Source organism: Diabrotica virgifera, chromosome 8, assembly GCF_917563875.1.
Source record: "Diabrotica virgifera virgifera chromosome 8, PGI_DIABVI_V3a".
Classification (NCBI taxonomy): Eukaryota; Metazoa; Arthropoda; class Insecta; order Coleoptera; family Chrysomelidae; genus Diabrotica; species Diabrotica virgifera.
Window position 1 is genome coordinate 181,338,965 of NC_065450.1, and position 24,495 is coordinate 181,363,459.

Below are 24,495 nucleotides of genomic sequence, written 5' to 3' on the forward strand. Positions count from 1 at the left end.
TCTGGTTCCGTGATTTTCTAAGTCATAAAATAAATTTTGTTATAAAATAAATAATTTCAGTAGACATTATTCAAAATGGCAGGATGTTTAGTTACACCTCTTTTACTATATATAGTTAAAAAATGTGTAAGAAAATTCGTGGAAAATTACACGATTTTCTAAGTCATGCCATTTCGCACATATATCAAGAAGGTTAATATAAATCTATTTTCAAAGAAGCAGGATGGTTGTATAGTTATTTCGTATAAAAAAATTAAATTGTGTGTCTGTAAAATTATTTCAGGGTGTTATACAAACATATTCATATCACCATAATTTTCTGAGTCATACCATGTCGAGTATGCTTAAAAAACACTAATCTAAAACCGTTTACAACTTGGCAGGATAACCGCAAAGATGAATAATACAAAAAATTAATTTGTATATCATTAAACCAATCGTATCATATTAAATATTATTTTCCTGAATAATGTCTCGGAATTTTTACACACTTTTCAAATCTAATAGCAAACTGTAACATCTTTATTTTAAGTGATTAGATCATATTTTTATCTAAGTAAACGCAATAAAAGTAAATAAACAATTTTTACAATTTATTGGTTATAGAAGGGAATTTACCTACCCATTATATTATACAGGGTGTCCAGAAGCTCTCATAACAAACGAACACCGGAGATTCCTCAGATAATTTTAAGAAAATTTAACTCAATTCACCTAGTTCAAAAATGCTTCCGTGGAAAGCTAAAGCTCTTTAAAGATGGCGTCTTGTAATTGATCATCGTCATAATTCAACCCGGATCTATCCAATGCTGGATATAGGTCTCCCTCAGTCTTCTCCATGCATTTCTGTCCTGTGCTGTCTGCATCAAGTTTCTGTCGATCTGTTTGATGTCATCAGACCATCTGGTTGGCAGACGACCTCTACTTCGATATGCTTCGTCTAGAAGAAGCATCTCGAAGTATTGTAATTAGTTTCTTTAAAATAGCTGCAGAACGCTTTTATTTGGAAAAACGAAAACTGGTACACTTATTTATCTTTCAGAGGTCAATTGTCAAATGTCAATTATCAATTGTCAATTTTTAGTACCGGTCATAGGGGTCCGTTTTGGGTACGGAAACGGATATTTTATCGAATAACTTTTCTGTCTAACTTTTAAGCATTTCTGACACTGGATTATTAAATTCTGGGATAGTTTTGTACTAAAAGGTACTTTTGCTTTAACTCAGAAGAATACGCAGTGTTCTAGAAAAATCGATTTGAAAAATTTTTCGTTTTTTGGTTTTTTGAGTTTAAAAGAATTTAGAAAAATTTTATTTAGGAAAACGAAAACTGCTACGTTTATTTCTCTTCCAGAGATGAATCGATTTTATCAATTGTGAATTTCTAGTACTGGTCATAGGCATCCGTCTTGGGTAGATCAATGGATATTTTATTTCAAAACTTATTGGTCTTTAAATGTTTAGACATTTTTGAGAGTAGAGTATTAAATTATGAGGTATTCTAGTACTAAAAGTTACTCTTGCTTTAAGTCGGCAAATACACCGTTTTTTTATTTTTTAAAATTTTTTTCAAATTCAAATAAAAGGTGTACGATATAAAAATGGGTGGAAATTTTATTTTAGTGCATAACATGCATCAAAAAGTGCATAAACCTGTCAAAATCATTGTATTAAGGGCAAAATTTTGTTATTTGGGAGGTTTATGGAGTTACGAATACGCAAGCAGAACCGACCTCCGAATCACCTAGTGTCCAGAATTGCTGCTAAGGCACGTCATCTGGAGTTTCGTGGGATATCGGCAATAAATTAAAGAAAACAGATTATTCGAGGGTTTTTGGGATGGCCGAACACAAATATGACATTACAACCGACCCTCGGAGCTCCTGGTGCCCAGGGTGACTGATCTCGAATTTAGAGAATTTTTGGAGGTCGATTCTGATTTCGTATTCATGCTCAGCAACCACAAAACTCCTCGAGTAATCTACTTGCATCACTTTAGTGTCTGAAAGCCTCGAAATTTAAGAATCTTCTTCTTCTTCTTGTGCCACTCCTATCGGAGATTGGAAATCATCAAGGCTACCCTGACTTTGTTTACAGCTGACATAAAAAGTTCATTAGTGGTGCAGCCAAACCACTCCCTCAAATTCCGCATCCACGACATTCTTCTACGGACTGGTTTCCGTTTTCCTTCTATTTTTCCTTGCATTATATTTTGAAGTAATGCGTATTTATGACCTCTCATCAGGTGACCCAAATACTCGAGTTTTCTTCGTTTTATCGTTAATAAAATTTCTGGGTCTCTTCCTATCCTTCGTATTACTTCAAGATTTGTGATTCTTTCAACCCAACTTATCTTCAGCATTCGACGGTAGCACCACATCTCGAAACTTTCAATATTTTTTATGTTGTTCTGTTTGAGAGTCCAGGCCTCTACACCGTATAATAGCGTGTTAAATACGTAGCCACTTAGCATTCTTAATCGTAGAGGGATGCTTATATCTCTAATTTAAGAATATGGCGTGTATATTATTCACCTCGAGCACTAGGTAAAGATCTGTTCTAATGTGACATTCTTGTTCAGAAACCCCAAAAACCACCTGAGTAATCTGTCTGTATCAATTTACTACCGAAATTAATATATAAATATGGTACAGAAAATGCTTAACAAATAAAAAGGTACCATAAAATATCATTTTATTATAATACTAAAATATAGGGTGTCCCATTTAAGAAAACTCAGAAAATCCTCATTCCGAGTTTCAACCAACCCCGTATACTAAAATTAAACATTTTGGTATACTATTAACAACTGACAATAGTAGACTATATTAATAATCGTTTAAACATAAATTAATAGAAGTTTGGATATCAAATCACTAACAATATATATATAGGGTGTGAATGTTCCTACAAAATTAACAAAAAAACGTAATTATATTTTAAACTACCTCGTATAATATTTCAAAACACTATATTTTATTAAAGAGAACATCGAGTAGAATCCAAAAATGTAAAAATATACAGGGTATTCCATTTAAAAAAACATAAATTTGTGTCATCTGTGAAAACGGGTAGCCCTGTATATTAGAAAATACTGTTAAATCATAGTCCTATATGTGGCCCATGTTTTACCTAAATAACTTTTTTCGTATATCTTACGACAAACGAGTAATTGGACTTTGCCGCACTAATGCCCCACCCTGTATACAAAATAACCATAAAACCATCCTGCCTCTTTGTAAATAGACTTATGCTAAGATTCTTGAAACATGTGCAAAATGGCATGACTCAGAAAATTGTTGACTTTTTCACGAATTTTCTTACAAATCTAGGACTCCTGCCGTCTTACAAGAACCGTTTAACCTTCCTGCCGAGTACCAAAAAGGTATTGATTGTATTTGAGTATTATAACTTTTTAAAGGCAGGACTAAGAAAATCACGGAATCAGGGTGAGAATTTTCCGCAGAATTTTCCAAGGGACAAGTATACTTAAACATTAGGAGACGTCATGCCAATATTTTTTTTGATCATTTTGAAATAAATATGTTCAGTTTATTTAGTTAACAGGACCTAGAAAATCATGAAAATTTCATTATTTTCCTTACATGTTTGTATACATATATACTCCGTTACCCCGTTTGCAACCCTTCCGCCCAAAAAATTTTCTTCATAAAATCGATAGTATCCTGTCTATCTACGGATATGGCATGACTTAGAAATTCATCGCAAAACCCTATTTTTATTTTTTTGAGAAAATCTAATTTTTACAGGAAAATGTCACAGGAAATTTGTGGATGTTTCCACAGATTGTAAGTACATCGTCTACCCTTCCAGTATTGCAAAAGGCAGGACTTAGAAAATCGTGGCTGAACTTCTGTATAATATCTCCCAGTCTAAATAGTAAATTATTAATATTAAAAATATTAAAAATATTACTTAAAGATTTTTAAATTGAAAACTTATTGGTACACTTTCCTGGTGACACCTCCAAGACATCTACAATTTGCAAGTCAAATTGATGCTGCAGTGAAGACGAGAGGGAAGGAATTCTACAGTATGCAATTCACATCCCCCGTCTGCAGCTGGTAAAGTTCCAACGGAAAAATGCACCTAGTTACTCTACGGAGTAATACGACTATAAAATAAAAATGTATACCATTTTTATTCAGTTGCAATGCGAAGGTAAAACAATCTTACTTTTCAATTAGAATACGGAGTGCAGTCCAGTCCTTTGAATCGCGATTTTCGGCTCTTATTGGAGCCTTCATCGGAAAGAACGTAGGGCACTGTTCTCCATATTTTAACTGATTCGCATCGAGAGGTTTTCCCACCCACTGCAACTGAAGTGATGATAGTAGGTGGCTAGCGCCATCTCGCATTGAAAGACGAAGTAGTTTTCAATCCTAATAGTAAATTATTAATATTGAAAATATTAAAAATATTACTAACAGATTTTTAAATTGAAAACTTATTGGTACACTTTCCTGGTGACACCTCCAAGACTTCTACAATTTGCAAGTCAAATGGATGCTGCAGTGAAGACGAGAGGGAAGGAATTCTACAGTATGCAATTCACATCCCCCGTCTGAAGCTGGTAAAGTTCCAACGGAAAAATGCACCTAGTTACTCTACGGAGTAATACGACTATAAAATAAAAATGTATACCATTTTTATTCAGTTGCAATGCGAAGGCAAAACAATATTACTTTTCAATTAGAATACGGAGTGCAGTCCAGTCCCTTGAATCGCGATTTTCGGCTCTGATTGGAGCCTTCATCGGAAAGAACGTAGGCACTGTTCTCCATATTTTAACTGATTCGCATCGAGAGGTTTTCCCACCCACTGCAACTGAAGTGATGATAGTAGGTGGCTAGCGCCATCTGGCATTGAAAGACGAAGTAGTTTTCAATCCTAATAGTAAATTATTAATATTGAAAATATTAAAAATATTACTAAAAGATTTTTAAATTGAAAATTTATTGGTACACTTTCCTGGTGACACCTCCAAGACTTCTACAATTTGCAAGTCAAATGGATGCTGCAGTGAAGACGAGAGGGAAGGAATTCTACAATATGCAATTCACATCCCCCGTCTGCAGCTGGTAAAGTTCCAACGGAACTTTACCTTTGGAAATTTTTCCGTTGGAACTTTACCAGCTGCAGACGGGGGATGTGAATTGCATACTGTAGAATTCCTTCCCTCTCGTCTTCACTGCAGCATCCATTTGACTTGCAAATTGTACAAGTCTTGGAGGTATCACCAGGAAAGTGTACCAATAAGTTTTCAATTTAAAAATCTTTTAGTAATATTTTAATATTTTCAATATTAATAATTTACTATTATAATTGAAAACTACTTCGTCTTTCGATGCCAGATGGCGCTAGCCACCTACTATCATCACTTCAGTTGCAGTGGGTGGGAAAACCTCTCGATGCGAATCAGTTAAAATATGGAGAACAGTGCCTACGTTCTTTCCGATGAAGGCTCCAATAAGAGCCGAAAATCGCGATTCAAGGGACTGGACTGCACTCCGTATTCTAATTGAAAAGTAAGATTGTTTTGCCTTCGCATTGCAACTGAATAAAAATGGTATACATTTTTATGTTATAGTCGTATTACTCCGTAGAGTAACTAGGTGCATTTTTCCGTTGGAACTTTACCAGCTGCAGACGGGGGATGTGAATTGCATACTGTAGAATTCCTTCCCTCTCGTCTTCACTGCAGCATCCATTTGACTTGCAAATTGTAGAAGTCTTGGAGGTGTCACCAGAAAAGTGTACCAATAAGTTTTCAATTTAAAAATCTTTAAGTAATATTTTTAATATTTTCAATATTAATAATTTACTATTAGGATTGAAAACTACTTCGTCTAAAAATTATTTGTTGGGTAGTATAGTATTGGTGGCATCAATGACCATTTGCATATTATATATATATTAATTAAAATATGCACAGAATACAGCGTACCACTGGTTCTTGCATTTGCAGATTACGAGAAGGCTTTTGTCTGAATTTGCAGATTACGAGAAGCCCTAAAGCAAAGCCGAATGGCAATCAAGTATACGATTACAGAACGGCACTGAAAAATTTAGCTTAGGTAAAGGAGTAAGACAAGGAGACAATATTTCATCTAAACTGTTCACGGCAGCTCTAGAGTCAATTTAATTTAGGAACCCTCAGTGGCAAGATATGGGCACAATTTTCATCTTCGTCCAATCTTTCCCAGGTTTCTTCAAAGATGGTCAATTGGTAGTGATAAAAATAAATATCTAAAACCTTTATACATTTTTAAACGTAATTTTTTTGTATTGAGATTTAGTGCAATTCCGTTATCTGTTATTGCAACAACGAAGTGATTCACGAGCTATTGTATCCAGTCTGAACACAGGTTTACATTGGGAAAAAAAAGTGTACCAGTTTTTTATGACGGGAAGTGTACCACACGTGGTGGCTGTGCAGTAATCTCAGCGACGGCTAGGGAATCCCACATAACCAGTCACAAGACCGGTATCTTAAGAAGATTTGACACCTACCTCTTAAAATATGAAAGAAAAAGCACCAAAGAGCCTAGATATGACAAAAATTTCAAAGCTGTACACTTATTTTTATAACAGTTGCAGCGATTTTTTTTTATTTCGACCTCTTTTCGCAATTGTATTAACAATTAATGAGTATATCAAACTTCGTAATACGCAATTTTAAAGCTTTTTCCATTCTCTCGAAGATGTTGGTACTAAGAAAACCATAAGTCTTGATGTTTTTAATTGATTTGAAAAGAAAAGGAGAAAAGGCCGTTTTTGACACTAACTTGTTTCATCATTCTCTTTGCCTTGTCCCTATGCGGGGACGGCATCCCTAATTGCATTTCTCCACACAATTCTATCTTGGGTCATATCAATGTCAATCCCTTTTACCAACATGTCCTGCCTTATTGTCTCCCCCAGGTCTTCTTTGGTCTTCCTCTCCTACTCCTTCCAGGAATCTGCATTTCAGCTTATTCTTCGTATTGGGTGATAAACGTCTCGACGTTGAACATGACCAAACCATCTCAACCTATGTTCTGTCATCTTGGCATCAATTGTTGCTACACCTAAACTTACCCTAATATACTCATTTCTAATTTTATCCTTTTTTGTCACTCCACTCATCCATCTATGCATTCTCATTTCCGCAACATGCATTCGTTGTTCCTCTTTCTTTTTCACTGCCCAATAGGGTGGATCGATTATCGCAATATTTTGTATATAACGATAATGACGACAATAACAATAACGACAATATAAAACTGTTACAAGTTAAAAAAAATTACAAGTTTTTGATAAAATTACATCTTCTGCCCTCTACCGGCCTTTGAAAAAGGAAAAAAAATGTTGGAGTAATAATCACAAAATAAAAAAAAAATTGACAAATTGAATTGGAATACCCTCCGTTCCTACTGGAAATTTACCTTTAGTAACGACAATAAGAAAGTATTATTACGACTTTTGGATAAAATTACATCTTCTGCCCTCTACAGGCTTTTGAAAAACGAGGAAAAAACAATTTGTTGGCCTTATTACCAGAAGCCCGGTTCTGGCGGCCCTGGTTTGTTTAGTCTATTAGTCCCATCTTCGGGGGCGGGGGTGCTGCAACTTTGGACTTTCAAGAAACAAACTGAGAAGAGCAAGAGATCAATCAAGAAAAGGTTTTACGCAAAACTCCCCCGAAACTTTTAAGGCCATATATTTTGACCGAAGGAAAGATGAAGGCCAGTATTATACTAGGCAACTGGTGACGCCACCAAGTTGCTCCACCAGTGACTTATTACGTCACGGGGCATTTAAGTAAATGATACCTATTAGACTACGGTAACTGGTTGCGCCACCAGTTGCCCATATCGCCCACCAGTTGCCCATAATATTTTGTGTGCTTTAATTTAGTGGAGCCACTAGTTGGTCCACCAGTTGCGCCACTAGTTGCGTCACCAGTTACCTAGTCTAATAATGGCCAAAACCTTCGTTATCGAAAATATTAAAGGCTAACCCCACAGAAGAACCGCACTTAAAGAGCACGTTTCATTAGTTCAAGAGCCAGGCTCCATATTATTAGGTCACACCCCTTTCTAGATCGGCTCTAAGCATTTGTCAAAGTATTGTAAACTTTTTAGAGATTATAGGTAAAATCTAGAAGAATTTGTGGTAGTAGGATATGACGGAACTGTGGTAAATACGTGAAGAAATAACGGTATAATTTCTCAACTAGAATTAAAGTTAGGCCGCCCTTTACAAAGATTTATCTGTCAGCTTCACGCTAATTAATTGCTTTTACGGCATCTTTTCCAAAAGCTTGACGGTCAAACTTAAAGTCCAAGAGCTTTTGCAGGAACTATAGGAAATCAAATAGTGTATTGCGAAAATATGCCGGACTGTGAGTTAGAACAAGTAGATTTAATTGACTTAGTGCCGATCAGAAATATTTGTTTCAAATTTGTGTCACAATTTCTACAGGGGAATGTTATGTGGGTTTATTAAACCAAAGCCCTGGAAAGTTAAGTCATCCTCGATGGCTAACGTTGGCGAATCGCGTTATACGTCTTTATGTTAGCACTGAAAATCCAACATTAAAATTAACGGAACTGACCAAATTTATTGTCGCGGTTTATGCTCCTTTATGGTTTCAGATCAAATGCAATTCATTATGTGTGATTGGTGAAAAGCATTTTTTACAAACAATTAAGCGTAATTGATACTTAGAGCAAAATTTGAAAAGTTTTTTAGACCATGTACTTCAAACAAATGCCTATTTTTACATCCTGAAAATCTTCTTCTATGCAGGCTGTATGACACCCCCCCCCCCCATATAAGAGAGCTTGCACTTCGTCGCATTCTCAATGCAAAAACTAAGGCCAATAATAATTCATGTAACTTCCGACCTTTTATTATCCACAAATTAATTTTGAAGCAGATAACTAGATTGATTTTATTGATTGACAAAAAAATAAAATAGCTTGCCCTCCATTGCTTCAAGGTTTGAAAGAAGAGGATTTGAAAAATATTATTTCCGGATCTCCTGAGAAAATCGTTGACACCGCTACATTTCCCTGTCACACCCAATCTGTAGAAAGAATCATGAAGCTCGTAACTGAAGCATCTTCATCGGTTATTGGGTCACAAAAAAGAAAAAAATTTATCAATGAAAAAATTGATTAGCGCAAAGATATGCCAAAATTTGAGTCCAAAAGAGACTACAAACAATAGATAATCAAAATTAAGGGGGAGGGTAGGAAGTGGGTAGAAGAATAAATATTACATATGTCAAAAATATTTCAATTGGGTATCATTTTTATAATAATAACATGTACTTATTACTTATCTTTTCAATTAAAATCATAAGTTCGTATTTTTTTTTTATTTTTTCAACCCCCGGTAGAGGGAAGAAGATGAAATTTTTTTTGAAAAATCACAAATAAAGATTAGGTTTTTAACAGGATTAGGTTGGCAACTTTTGCGCACTATTTCAAAACAGTTTTCGAAAGTTCGATTTTCGATCCACCCTACTGCCCACCATTCAGTTCCGTACATCATAGCCGGTCTTATGGCTGTTTTATAGAATTTTCCCTTCAGCTTCATTGGAATTTTTCTCTCACACAACACACTACTCGCTTCTTTCCACTTCATCCATCAAGCCCTAATTCTACTGCATACATCTCCATCTATTTCTCCATTACTCTGTAATACCGATCCTAGGTACTTCAAACTATTGCTTTTCACAATCATTTCACCATCTAAAGATACCATTTTATTTGTAGTAACTTCATCTTTAAATGAACAGTCCAAATACTCTGTTTTTGTCCTACTAAGTTTTAAACCTTTTTCCTCCAGAGCCCTTCTCCACTGTTCCAGTTTTTGTTCTAAGTCTCTTTCACAATTTCCTATTAACACTACATCATCAGCATACATTAGGCACCATGGAATGCTACCCTGTAGTTTCGCTGTTATCGGGTCCAAAACTAATGAGAATAAATAAGAACTAAGCACCGAGCCTTGGTGCAATCCTACATTCACCTGACATTTATCAGTCTCTCCCACACCTGTCCTAACACTAGTCGTTACTCCCTCATACATATCTCTCACAATCTTTACATATTCGCCAGGGACTCCTTTCTTATTGAGTACCCACCACAGAATCTCTCGAGGAACCTTCAATCATATTCATTCTCAAGATCAATAAATATCATATGAGCGTTGGTCTCTTTATTCCTGTATTTTTCCATTAGTTGCCTTACAATGAAAATTGCATCTGTTGTTGATTTGCCCCGCATAAAGCCAAATTGATTATCGGATATTTTGGTTTCTTCACGTATCCGTCTATCATTTACTCTCTCTCTCTCTCTCATATTTTCATCGTGTGGCTAAGTAGTTTTATAGCCCTGTAGTTTGTATATTGTTGTATCTCTCCCTTGTTTTTGTAGTCAGGTACGAATATACTGCTTCTCCATTCGTCTGGCATTTGTCCAACTTCCATAATTCTATTAAATAGACCTGCTAGCCAACTTATTCCTGTATCTCCCAATGCTCTCCATACTTCCCCAGGAATATCATCTGGTCCGACTGCTTTTCCTTTCTTTATTTTTTGAAGCGCTTGAGCCACTTCCTCGTTTGTTATTCTGGTAACCATTTCTGTTACTTTCTCCGTTAACTCCACAGGCTGTCTGTCAAATTCTTCATTTAATAAACTGTCAAAATAATTTCTCTATCTCTTTTTGATATCCTTTTCGTAATTTAGTATTTTATTATTTTCATCTCGGATACATCTAATCTCATTAAAATCTCTTGCTTTCTTTGCTCTCTGTTTGGCTATTTTATATATTATCTTTGCTTCGCCTTCCCTGGTATCAAGTTGATCGTATAGGTTTGAATACGTTTCTGCTTTAGCATTTGCCACTGCTACTTTCGCTTCCTTTTTGGCGACCATATAGTTTTGAAGATCTATGTCCGATCTGGTTTCTTACCATATTTACATAATTTTCCCATCTCTTTTATTCTTCCTTGTATTTCATTTGACCACCACCAAGTATCTTTATCCTCAAACTTCTTTCCTGACGTTTTCCCAAGTATTTCGATAGCCGTCTCTCTAATAATATTGGCTATTTTTCTATAAATTGTGTTAGGGCTTTCTTTTATGTTCCAACATATTTTTACTACTATCCTTTCCCTGAATAGACCTTCTTTCTCATCTTTTAGCATTCACCACTTGATTTTTTGTGGTCTTTTCCGATATTTTTGTTTAGTTTCGCTTTTTTACTTCGCTGTCCAGAATAAGCAGCTTATGTTGTTGGCTTACTGTCTCACTAACTATTACCTTGCAGTTCTTGCATTTACCTATGTCTTCTTTCCTTATCATGAAGTAGTCTTTTTGGGACTGATGTTGTCCACTTTTGCAGGTAATAAGTTGAGTTTCTCTCTTTTTAAAGAATGCGTTAACAATCGCCATATTCAATGCTGTTGCTAATTCAAGCATGTCATCTCCAGCTTCATTTCTAGTTCCAAAGCCTAATCCCCCATGTATTGTTTTATATCCTGTCTTGGCATGGCCCACATGTGCACTGAAATCACCTCCTATTATAACTTTCTCCTCTGCTTGGAATATCACTCAGTACGTCTCCTAATTGGTCATAAAAAGCTCTTCTTTCATTCTCACCCAGACCTGTTTGAGGAACATACACACACAAAATTCAATACCTCTTTATCAATTACAAATTTCACTGACATCGTTCTATCACTCGTTTTTACAACTTGTACTACGTTACCTTTCATTTCACTATCAGCAATTATACCAACTCCAGTTCTAGTGTTACTACTCCCTACATACCACAATTTGTATCCTTCACCTAGTTCTTTCGCCCTTTGTCCTTTCCACCTAGTTTCTTGAATAAAAGCAATTTGAACTCTTCTTCGTTTGAGCTCATCCACTAACTCCAGACTCTTACCTGTAAGACTACCAAGATTCCAAGACCCTATCCTGATTTTTCTAACCTGTAATGGTGTTCCACCTGAGATAGCCCTCATCCGGAGATCCGAACGGAGGCTCATTTTACTTCCGGAATATTTGACCTCTGGAGATGGCATCATTTCAGTATAAGTTTTTATTGCGTTGGAGAAGGTCTTTTCATTATAATGGCCTGAAAACCTGAAAAGATTTTTTGGATATTTGATGCCTGAATGCCTTTTCTATCAGCACCATACCCTGCCCTGCACGTTTAGCCAATACACCACCAATGCAACCAAAGTGCAGTATTACCCACACCCGCCTTCATTTTTCTGTATAGGCCAGGGTCCCTACTGTAAGGACTGCCCTATAAGTCAATGTATTGTTGCCGTATCCCGCCACTAGGAGGCACGTACTTTATTCGGGATACCGAATTGACACTAATTTGTTTATAAATAAAAATGGCCGCCAGTTCCTACGCAAGACATAGTTACAATTTGTTCTTATACGTATTACCTGTCGAAAAAACGCTTCAGTACCCTGGCTGTTGAATTGTCGTGAACAGGGTATATTTTTGTCATATTACCCTGGCCTATTTAGGCACTCTGGAAATTTACCTTTCTTAAAATTATCATTATTTAGTGAGATGAGGACTTCCAACACATTTTCAGGGAGATTAGGGAAAAATTTTAGCGATAGTCCATCAGTAATGCACGAAGATTTGCTTTTGATACTATTGATTGTTTGGATTAATTTACATTTTTATTTATCAACTGATCTTATAGAGAATTAATTCGAGACCTTTCTTGAATTAGGGAGATAGAAATTATGAGAAATATGATCTTGTTGTCACAAAATAGTTGATGTCATGTTTAGACTCTATATTAATCTACGTAATTAAACATGTCAAACCCGCTTATTAGAATACCTGTTATAAGAATATCCCGCTTTAAGAAATAGAAATTTGAGGTCTGGAAACGTTTCTACTAGCCACCAATGATCGGTTATTAAAATATATCGGTTATAGGAATAGTTTTGCTTGGCACGAAGGCTATTCGATTAAGCGGGTTCGACTGTATAATTATACTCAGCACAATTTTAACCCTACACCCCCTCCCTTTACCCATCAACAAAAGCGTAATTTTTTCGTTTTTATTTTATATTTTTTAGGTAGGGTGCAATCAATTTAAAAATTTCAAAAATTCACATCCACAGTTGATGCTTTTACAAAGCATGCATATTTTTTGTAAAGACGTAGCTTGAGTGTACATAACGTAAAATGTATTTTTCTACGAGCGTGCAAAAATGTCTACTTTCGCGCGCGCATTTTAGTTTAGAAAGTTTTACTTTTCCGCACGCGTGTTACTTTTCCGCGCGCGCTTTACTTTTCCGCACGCGTGTTAATTTAGATATGTTAATAGGGCCTTAAAGTAATTATAATACATGCAATAAACTAATATTTAGATATTATTTACTAATTTATTTCAAATATATCTTATTGTGTTCATGTTTTAATGAAATTAACGCGATTATTTTTTAATGATTTTAACTTCCAATCGTATAGTAAGATATTTTATCACATGTTTAATTCTGTCCAATCAGATTAAAATTAAACTGAGAATTATCTACTGTAGAAAATTACCGATAGATTTTTTTATGTAGATTTTTTCTGTTTAATGGCAACCAGTTTCCTAGTTTTGACAACTATCACATTTAAGAAAATATCCATAATATACGTATTAAAAAATAATCTTACGGATATCACACGACAGTAAGAATAAATAAGAAAATAATGCTTCATTTTTACTCAAATGTGTTGTCATTGGGCAAAAATTAAATCGATAATTTTTGATAATTTCCCGCCGTCAAGTATATTACGTCATATGCCCTTCGTTGCTACGAAAAAATACATTCAGTGACATTAATGACAATTAATGTTTTAAAAATTATAAAATGATGACTTTCAACAGTCAAATTAATATTTGTAACAACTGTTTGTTTAATTGTACTAATTTGTACTTACATAAATAAATTACAATACAATTTTGGTTTTGAACAGTTTTATTCATGAAATAATCGCAACAAATTACACTCGATCTCTAAAATTAATATAGAGTTTTAGAGCTCTTGTGCAATTACCACTGAGAATTCGATGAAATAAAATAATTTTGACATAATATTCGAAAGTCAAATCAGTACACAATAACAGTGGTTTTAAATCGTCGTCATGGAAACCAAGATCGTCGTCATGCTAACCAATTATGCTGAAACTTTGGTATTGACAACCTTGTCAAATAATTCATTTGTGTATGTATTTTCATATTAATTAAATTAATTGATTAAGATTTGGTCATTTTTTAAAGACTCGTAGAAAAAATATTGCCCCTAACGCTTGCAGAAAGTCTCTTTTCCGCACTCGACTGCTTGCCGAACTGCCGCTTCGTGTCGTTCGGCAAACTGCAGTCGCGTTCGGAAAAGTATAACTTTCTGCACTTGTTAGGAAAGTAACTATTGTATGTATTTTTATTTTATTTATTTTTGAAAGATGCGTAAAACTTTTTTTGGAGAAGGCTTCGGGAGTAATTTTTTTATTATAAATATGTATTTTATCAAAGACTATATTTCTAATTTTTTTTTAGATTTTCCTTCCGTTAAGGTCTAATTTTCCGTTAGGTCTTCCTTCAAGAATCGAAAAAACTTACTAAAAATCAGTTTTTTGAATAAAGGCAGCACCTTACGGAAAAATCTAAAAAAAATTAAAATACATTTTGGACACAATACACAAAATAAAAAAAATAGACCTGCAGCCATCTCCAAATGTAAACCTCATAACCTCGAAATGCATTTGCATTTAGGTACACTTAACTTAAGAGTCTATAAAAAATAGACATGTTTGTAAAAGTGTTAATTATGCGTGTGAAACTTTAAAACTGATTACATCACACTAAAAGAAATTACAGCAAATTACTGAGATATCATTTCTATGTCTGCAGCAATTACAGCATTTCTATGTCTGATTGACTTAAAGAAAGCATTTGACAGAGTAAGACTCAAAGATGTAATCCATCTTCTGTATAATAGACAAGTCCCTCTAGATATCATAAAAACTATTGAGAACATCTACCAAAACAACAAAATGGAAGTCAGAATAGATGGACAACTTACAGATCCTATAGATATAGGCAGCGGAATAAGTCAGGGAGACTCATTGAATCCTATGCTTTTCAATTTAATCATGGATGAAATCATCGAAAACGTCAACAATGGAAGATGATATAGAATAGGAAACAAAGAAGTAAAAATACTCTGCTACGCAGACGACGCAATATTGATAGCCCAAGATGAAGATAGTCTGCAAAGATTAGTCCACGGACTTAATATATGTAAGAGCAAAAGAATTCAATATGACAATTTCATCTCAGAAAACCAAAACAATAGTAATCAGTAAAGAACCAATCAGATGCAAAATAGAAATTGATGGTATCAGTATTGAACAAGTAATGGAAGTAAAATACCTTGGAATTACATTGTCAAGTTACGGAGACCTAGAAAAAGAAGTGAAAATTCAAGTACAAAAAGCAAATAGATTGGCGGGATGCCTTAATGACACTATATGGCAAAACCGACATATTAACACTGGGATGAAGTCAAGAATTTATAAAGCCAGTGTAAGACCAATAATGACATATGCATCAGAAACAAGACCCGATACAGCCACAATACAAAGACTACTAGAAACGGCAGAGATGAGAGTACTGAGAATAATTACAGGAAATACACTAAGAGATCGAAAGAGGAGCGAAGATATTAGAAGACAATGTAACGTACAATGTATAAACGAATGGACACTAAATAACAAAAAAAGAATGGAACAACCACATAACCAGAATGGGGGAGACACGTGTGGTCAAAATAGCACGAGATAAATCACCAATCGATAGAAGAAGTATCGGCCGACCGCGCAAAAGATGGAGTGACAACCTTCCATAGAGGTATCAATCCACCAATGAACAAGCAGAATTGCTTATAAAGAGGAAGAAGAAGAAGAAGACACTCATCATCCAGCCTCAAAAGTCCACTGCTCAACATAGGCCTCCTCCCCTCGTTTCCAACCCCATCTATCCTGCGCCGCTCTCATGTCATGACGCTTCTCTTGTCTTCTCTTGGCCTCCATTCCAATAACCTCTTCGTCCATCGCCCATCTGTCATTCTGGCTATGTGTCCTGCCCATCTCCACTTCAACCTGGCTATCCTCTCGATGACGTCAGTCACCTTTGTTCTTCTCCTGATTTCTTCGTTTCTGATTTTGTCTCGCAGAGTTATTCCTAACATTGACCACTCCATTCTTCTCTGCGTGACTCTTAGTTTGGTAGCCGAGGCTTTTGTTAAGGTGAGTGTTTCTGATCCGTACGTCAAGACTGGGAGGACGCACTGATCAAATACCTTTCTCTTTAGGCATGTGGGCATCTCACTTTTAAAAGTTTCTCTCAGTTTTCCAAATTCTGTCCACCCAAGACCTATTCTTCTCTTCAGTTCATGAGTCTGGTTATCCCTGCCAATCGTAATTTCATGTCCCAGGTATTTATATCTATCTACGAGTTCTATTTCCTTCCCAACAATACTGATGTTCTGGTTGGGTACCAAATTTGTCATTATTTTTGTTTTCGAGATGTTTATATTTAAACCTACATTTTCTGTAGCCACAACGAGTTCTTGTACCATCTCTCTTGCCATACCTAGATCCTCAGCTACTATGACTATATCATCGGCGAAGCGTAAGTTGTTTAGGTATTCTCCATCTATTTTTTTTTTCAAAAGAAGACAGTTTTTTTTAGAAGACACTAAAACATAAATATTCCGATTTTTGGTAGTCGGGCTAAAATTGCGCTGTCTTATTTTTTATTCACATGGGACGTAAAATAATTAAAAAAATTGAATTCTGGGAATGAGCGAATTTTACCTATTTTGATGGGAGGTACCCATTAAAGTAGCAGCTGGTCTTTCTTACTAAATTTTAAATTATTTTAATTTAATTTAATTGAAATTAAATATTTAGTATAATTTATTTATTTTTACTTTTTTTTCGAGCATTATCGTCTTGTTCACTAGGCGGAAGGCAACCGTTGTTTTACTTTTCTATTTCTTTTTGTGAAAATAGTAGCACATACCACTAGTATCCTTTATCTGGGTTCTCTCATAACAAGCGATAAGGTCATATCTGAAGAAGTGTAGAGGGAGATGGTTGTAATTTAAATTTTACTCAAATTTGCAAAATATTTCACCAAGTTCCGAAAAATGACAAAAGCCTATCTATCTAAAAGACCATATTATTCAGAATAACAGTTTCTTAATAAATACTTAACTAAAAAATTACAGTACCCTTATTTGCAACCAGTATTTCTTTTTGGGTGTCATAGATTAATAAAGTAGATCATACAATGTTCAATTTATTTAAATTTTGCAAAAGATTGTTTTTGTTTTACTTCATTATTTTTTATTTAGATGGACCATTTATTTATTTTTAGTAAAATTTGTTTTTATTGTTTTGTTTTTATGACTATCTGTAAGCTTTCTCTATAAAATTGTTCAATTTTCAATGACAATAAAGCACATTTCTATTTTATTCTTTAATGTACAAAATTCAATAAACTGAAGTCTATAAAACGTAGGAAATTTCCAAAAATTCCGTAAAAACTAGTTTTTCGGATTTTTGAGGGTTTAAAATTGAGCTCAGTTTTATTTATATCACATAAATGGTAAAAAAAACATAAAAAAAATAAATTCTGGTACTAGGGGCTTTTTGCTTATCTTAACGAGATTCGCCCTTTAGTTCTGAAGCTAGTTTATTCAGACATATTAATACAATTTACAATGTTTATTGGCAGTGGCGGCTCGTGATTTTTACCATAGGGGAGGCTATACCTAGCTGTAAAATATCTAGACAAATTTGCAATAGCAAAAAAATCCGCTAAAACAATTTAATTTAAAGCCCCAATTTTTTGACAATTTTTTATTTACATTTGATAATACCATTATAATTCATAATTTCATAATATCATATCATTTTAACCCTACGTTATTCCTAACGCGCGGCTGACGAGCTTAGTCGCGCGGTCTACGATTGTAGACCAATAGTTTTTTGTCATATAATACCGGATTTTGACAAAATTAACAAAGTAATGGTTAATAATATGTTTATCTATGTCTATACTTCGATATTAGACATGTTTTGTTTCTTGCCTTTCATCATTTTTGACAGTGGTAAAGTTAAAGACGAGGTCATGATTTTTTGGGTGTTTATTCGCAAGTAAATGAAAATGGTCACAAAGATAAGCTCAGTTTAGTAAAAAACACAAATCTTTTTTATTTTGAACTTACAAAATGACCAATAGTGACGAATAATAAAGAAAAGGAAAAAAGTAAACAAAGAACAAAACTATTAAATGGTAAAAGTGGCACAATTTTAGTCCGTCAAACATTCACTGCAAATGTCCCTGAGACAGCGATTCTCAACCTGTGGGGCGCGCCCCCTATGGGGGCGCGCTTTTAGGAATGGGGGGGGGGCGTGAGCATATAAAAAAATACACCAACATCATTAACTAATTTACTAAAATCAAAGCAAAACAAAATTCTGACAAAATAAAAAATAAAATACACATGAACAATGAATAGGAGTTATAATCTTAAAGAGCACTCAATACTAAAAAGTAAGATTTTACTGTTTTTTGTCAAAATTATTGAACGAGGGGGGGCGCGTTGAAAATAATTATGGAAGATTGGGTCGCAAAGGGTAAAAGGTTGAGAAACGCTGCCCTGGGATGATTATTGCAGCAAAATTTGTCACATTTTTGGCATGACCTTCTTGTTGACTTATTGCAAATTCGTGGACCAATACAACATTATCCCACGTAATTTGTTGGAATATTAGGGACTAGGGAGAAGGATACGACTTCTTGAACTCCGGGCAGTACGCGAGCTCATCGTCTAAGTTTTCTTAGCAGGGGAGGTATAGTTGATCCATATTCAATTTTTGATTTGATTATTTCCCTAAGCCTTCATTAAAGTCGCTTCTTGAAATTTTTTCATTTATGTTATTAGCTTTATATACACAGCAGGCTATATAAGTATTAGCTTTATACAGTATGTCCCTGTAAGTGGTATCCATATGGAAAACTTTTTTATTATTAATTTTACGAAAAAAGTCAATCTTCATAAAAAGCTCTGCATGGTCCAAAACCTGAGATTTAACCATCAAGTATCAAATTTTTTGAATATTATACGAGGTATGTTTGTTTCACAATATTGAACATTGCTATTATGAAAAGTTGTTTGGAATTAAAAACTATATTCTAGTATGAAATTACATCCTTCTAATTGAAAAAAATTTTTTTTTTTGAAAAAATATGGATAACTAACCTTATTTTCAGTTATTTTAATTCAGATAACTCTTTTATTATTCATTTTACGAAAAAAAGTGATTCTTAATAAAAGGTTCTGCATGGTCTAAAACCTAAGATACAACAATCTTATGTCAAATTTTATCAGTTTTATTCGAGGTTTGTCAAAAAATATGAATTTCGTTCAGGAGTAAAATACGTTTATTTTTCAAAATATCGAAAATTGTTATCATGAACAATTATTTAGAATTAAAAACTGTTTCAGTATGTAATTACATCCCTCTAATTGAAATATTCTGAACTATAAAGGTACTTTACTTTTGATCTAAATTTATCTTTTTTGACATACCTCGTACAAAATCGATAAAATTTGAAATAAGATGGGTGTATTTTAGGGTTTAGACCATCCAGAACTTTTTATTAAGAATCACTTTTTTTCGTAAAATTCATAATAAAAGAGTTATCAGAATTGAAATTACTGAAAATAATGTTACATAATAATTATCTAATGTTAATTAAAAAAAAAAAAAATTTTCAATTAGAAGGATGTAATTGCGTATTAGAATATAGTTTTTAATTTCAAACAACTGTTCATAATAGCAAGTTTCAATATTGTGAAAAATAAAGCTACTTTACTCTTGAGTGAAATTCAAACTTTTTGACATACTTTGTATAACATTCATAAAATTTGATATCTGATGGTTGAGTCTTGGGTATTGGACCATGCAGAACTTTTTATAAAGAATAACTCTTTTTCGTAAAATTAATAATAAAAAAGTTTTCCATATGGATACAACTTACAGGGACATACTGTATATACAACTAAAAACTGGAACGCGCTTAGTCGCGCGATCTACGGTTGTAGACCAGTGCTCTTTGAATAATGGTTAAAAAATAATGCAAATAGATCGGCGGCGTTTATCAAACTGAAGATTAGTGACAGCTACTAAGCAGGATGGGGGCGTATGTGCAGTTTTCTGGAATTCGAGACCACTTAAAGGACAGTGGTCTACGATCGTAGACCGCGCGACTAACGGAAGGTTAAAAATAGTTAGTCAAATTGTAAAAGTGTATTACCAAAGTGTGTGTCGTTTATTTGTTAACAATTCTATCTCTATAAGTAGATATGCATATCAAAATAAATACAGATTTCAACTTATGCAGTACATACAGGTTGAAGGGCCGCATTTTTTAAGATACTCAACTGAATTTTTTTAATTCTAAAAGCGGCTTACTGCGAATTCAAAAACACGGTAAATTACCGATATTTTGCTTTGCATTACAGATATAGGAAAAAGTTATTTGCACAAGTTGTTCCAAATATTATTGTAACCGCACATACCAAATTTCATCACAAAATTCGCACTTTTATTTTTTTCATTATTTGTAGTCAGGATCCTAAAATTGCAGAGAAGGCTGCTGGCCGATCAGTCGCCCTTGTCCAATCTCCGGGCAGCGTGTACGTTAAACTACAGTAAAACCTGTCAATAACGGTCACTAAAAATTACCGAACTATTGGCCGATATAAAAAGGTGGCCGCTAATACCAGGTTTTGTAGTCCACAAATTTTGGTTTGGGGAATTTTGAAACTGACCGGCTAGTTCAGGTGGCCGGTTTTGACAGGTGGCCGTTAACACAGGTTTTACTGTATACTATAAATATATTGCAGCTCTAAGGAGACAGGGTCTCCGTAAACGCTGCTGGGCTGCGCGGCATTAGCAAGTGAGATTTTCCGGCCAGCAGTCTCCGCTCCAGTTCTAGGATCCTGACTACAAATAATGAAAAAATTAAAAGTGCGAATTTTGTGACGAAATTTGGTATATGGGGTTAGAACATTATTTGGAACAACTTGTTCAAATAACTTTTTCCGATATCTCTAACGCGAAGCAAAATAGCAAAGTAAACAAAAAAGTGTAGCATGTGTAAAAAATTCATGGGGAGGCTAAGCCTCCCTTGCCAGCCGCCACTGTTTATTGGGAATAAGCCAAAATTTTACATTTAAATAAAATTGTGGCTGACTCCCAATACAAATAGTAAATGGTATTTAGCATTATTTAGCATTTACATTTAGATATCTATATTAATTTAATATCTTTGATATATTTTGTAGGTGCAACTGAATGTGATATTGTTTTCGTTGACAATAGCGAAACTTATTCCAGGCTGTATATCAGTGCCAACGTATAGTTTACTTATATGGAATCTGCAAAATGTGTTTATGATCAACTTATTTGTAAGATTTTACATTAAATCATATATAAATGGTCAAAAGAGTGTAGGTAAAAAAAACTAATTGTAATTATTAAATAAATATTAATGTATAATAAATGTCTCTCTCTCTCTCTCTCTCTCTCTCTCTCTCTCTCTCTCTCTCTCTCTCTCTCTCTCTCTCTCTCTCTCTCTCTCTGACGTTGTTGAAATTACACATGATGTATACAGAGACATGCATACCTACCGTCATATATTATTCTCTGATAGAATTAGCTCGAATATAATGGCTCTCGATACGAGCAATCGATTGAATAAACTCTCTAGCAATAGTTTTTACTCGATTCTAGATCCTGACCCACTACTTTGCGTCGTGTAATTTGGGTTGCCTACTTCGAACTTTTTATATGTCTTCTTAAATCATGTTTATGTGTGTACACTTTTCCGCGCTCCACGCACTTATTAATTCTTTCCACACCGAACATTTATGTTGTCTAGAAAATGAAATACCTACTCAAAAACAAAACACAGAACTGTGAACAGAGGAAATGATTGAATCGGAAAATTTATCTGACAGTTTCACTGTTCAATTGGTAATTAGTAATTATACAAGGAGTCTACATTCTACCACATCCAATACTATTTTAATATTAAATATCATGTAACTGCAGTAAATATCGATTTTTATTATCACTAAATAGTCTTTTCAGCGTTTTTCTAAAAACAATTTTACCGGTCACATATTATGATCATGATCATCATTCACACATGACATAATTAGCATACATATTAGGCAAATCACATATGATTCATTGAATGCGCTTCGCAATTAAAATCTAGAGTTTAAACAACTATGTAGGTACTGATGTGCGCTTTTTATTTTTTAAGGGAGAAAACCACCCCTTATTGCTAAAACCTATAATACAGCTTAAAAAGGGTGAAATTTGTTCAGATTCAGTAAAAAATGATTGTCTAATACTCTAACTATATTCACTGACTCTTTCAACCCTTTAAAAGTCCATTTTTAACCCGCCAGTCGCTATATGAGATTTTCTCTCACGGTTTCAGACAATTGCGCACAACCTTTTTTTTCTGGTAAATTATACGCGCTGTAGTTCCTTCTAGTCTCCTAACTATCCTCCCTCGACAGTATAATAGACTCGTCCACTCAGATAGTGCCCAGTTTACTTAGTATCACCAGTTGAGTCAGTGCGCTTCATGTGAGAGATTCTCTCATCAAGCGACCGGCGTCACCAACTGTGTATAAAAATTAATTTTATTTTTCCCCTTAAAACCTAAAATAATATCTTTTTAAGAAAATCCTATATTTTCTGTTTCATGGGTTAGTTGTAGATGGTCACTTACCATATATTTTTCAATGTTAAATATTGGCGTCATCAATAGTCACATTTTATATTAAAGATAATAATAATAAAACAGAAAAACGTCGTGACTGTTTAAAGCAACTGGCTTTATTGTTGATAAAACCTCATCTTTTTTGTAAAATTTTGTAAAGAAAGGCAAAAGTTGGATATGTGAGAGAAAATCTCATGCGCGACCACTTGCGTAACAACCTACCTAGCGACCAATGCCGGGTTAAGGGTGAACACTACTCCTAATTGCTCAAATTTGCTCAAAATTGCTCAAAAATGTTTAAAGAGGATAAACTTTGACTCGAATGATTTATGTAATAATGGTTTGATATTCTTAATATAATTTCTGAGTATTTCAACCCTTAAAAAATTATTTTTTAAGGGTGAAAACAACCCTTTATTGCTAAAACCTATAAAAAAGCTTAAACAGGGTGAAATTTGTTCAGATGCAGTACAAAATGATTGTCTAATACTCTAACTATATTTATTGACTACTTCGACCCTTTAAAATGTCATCTTTAAGCTTGCAAACTACCCCTAATTGCTCAAATTTGCTTAAAACTGCCCAAAAAATGCTTAAGGAGGATAAAATTTGATTCGGATGATTTTATGTAATACATAATTATATTCATTTATATTCACAAATATGTATAAGTATTCGTATGTGTTTATATTGATCTTCTTGATCATTGATTGCTCAGTGATCAGATTGTTATACAAAGTAGCTGCAGCTGGTTCGTATAAAAATAAAAAAAAAAATAGTTATTAATCCATTTACTCGCGGATTTTGCTCCTAATTTTAAAGCACCGCGTGGATTAATATGGAATTTGGCATACACATTTTACACAGCATGTCAAAAAAAAAGTAATAGTAGGGGGTAAAACAGGGGGGCCGTGAGCTTTTTGGGTGCTTTAAACTATATATTGTCCCCAAGGTATACAAACAACATCTTCACGTCTACCCCCTCCCCTTAAATTTTTTTATACGGGCTTCCATGCTGATGTGTGCTTTTGCCCTAGGAGTGAGTACCACCTCTTCTGGGGGTGAAAAAATATAAGTTCAAAATAAGTCAGGAAGTGGATAAACTGACTGCTTAGCAACTTTTTTCTAGTTCTAGGGTTTTTCCACTAAGTCAATACTTTTTAAGTTATTGGCGAGCGAATACGTTCATTTTCCAATAAAAAAAAACAAGAATGTGTGTGTACTTTGTACGCACGTAAGAAGTTATACTTCTACTACATATTATGTGATTTTTAAGACAATACCAAAAATTTAAAAAAATAAAAGAATAAAACGCACACAAACACATTGAAAAATGCCACAAAGAAAAAATGATTTCTGAACGATAATAATTGTTGGCAAAAATTTTAAATACGCATTTTCTGAAAAAAAAATTATATAACAAATATACTTACAATCATAACATGCATAAAAAATAAAAAAATAAAACTTGCATCGGGAATTGAACCCTTGAATTTCGTGCCGCTTTGACTCGTAACCGAAGCGTAGACTCACTCGTCCAATCCCACAATATTTATCATGGGGAAA

The 24,495-nt window shown here is 34.2% G+C and overlaps 1 protein-coding gene across 2 annotated transcripts in view; it reads left to right on the forward strand.

Moving 5' to 3' along the window:
* Window positions 1-21,693, forward strand: part of LOC126878440 (elongation of very long chain fatty acids protein 1-like) — a 69,161-nt gene extending 47,468 nt beyond the window's left edge. For both annotated transcript variants that reach the window (XM_050659904.1, XM_050659905.1), the window contains one exon: window positions 21,476-21,693. In XM_050659904.1, coding sequence (XP_050515861.1) covers window positions 21,476-21,658 — 183 coding nt within the window. In that variant the 3' untranslated portion in view covers window positions 21,659-21,693. The remainder of the gene's footprint in view (window positions 1-21,475) is intronic.
* Window positions 21,694-24,495: the final 2,802 nt, after the last annotated feature.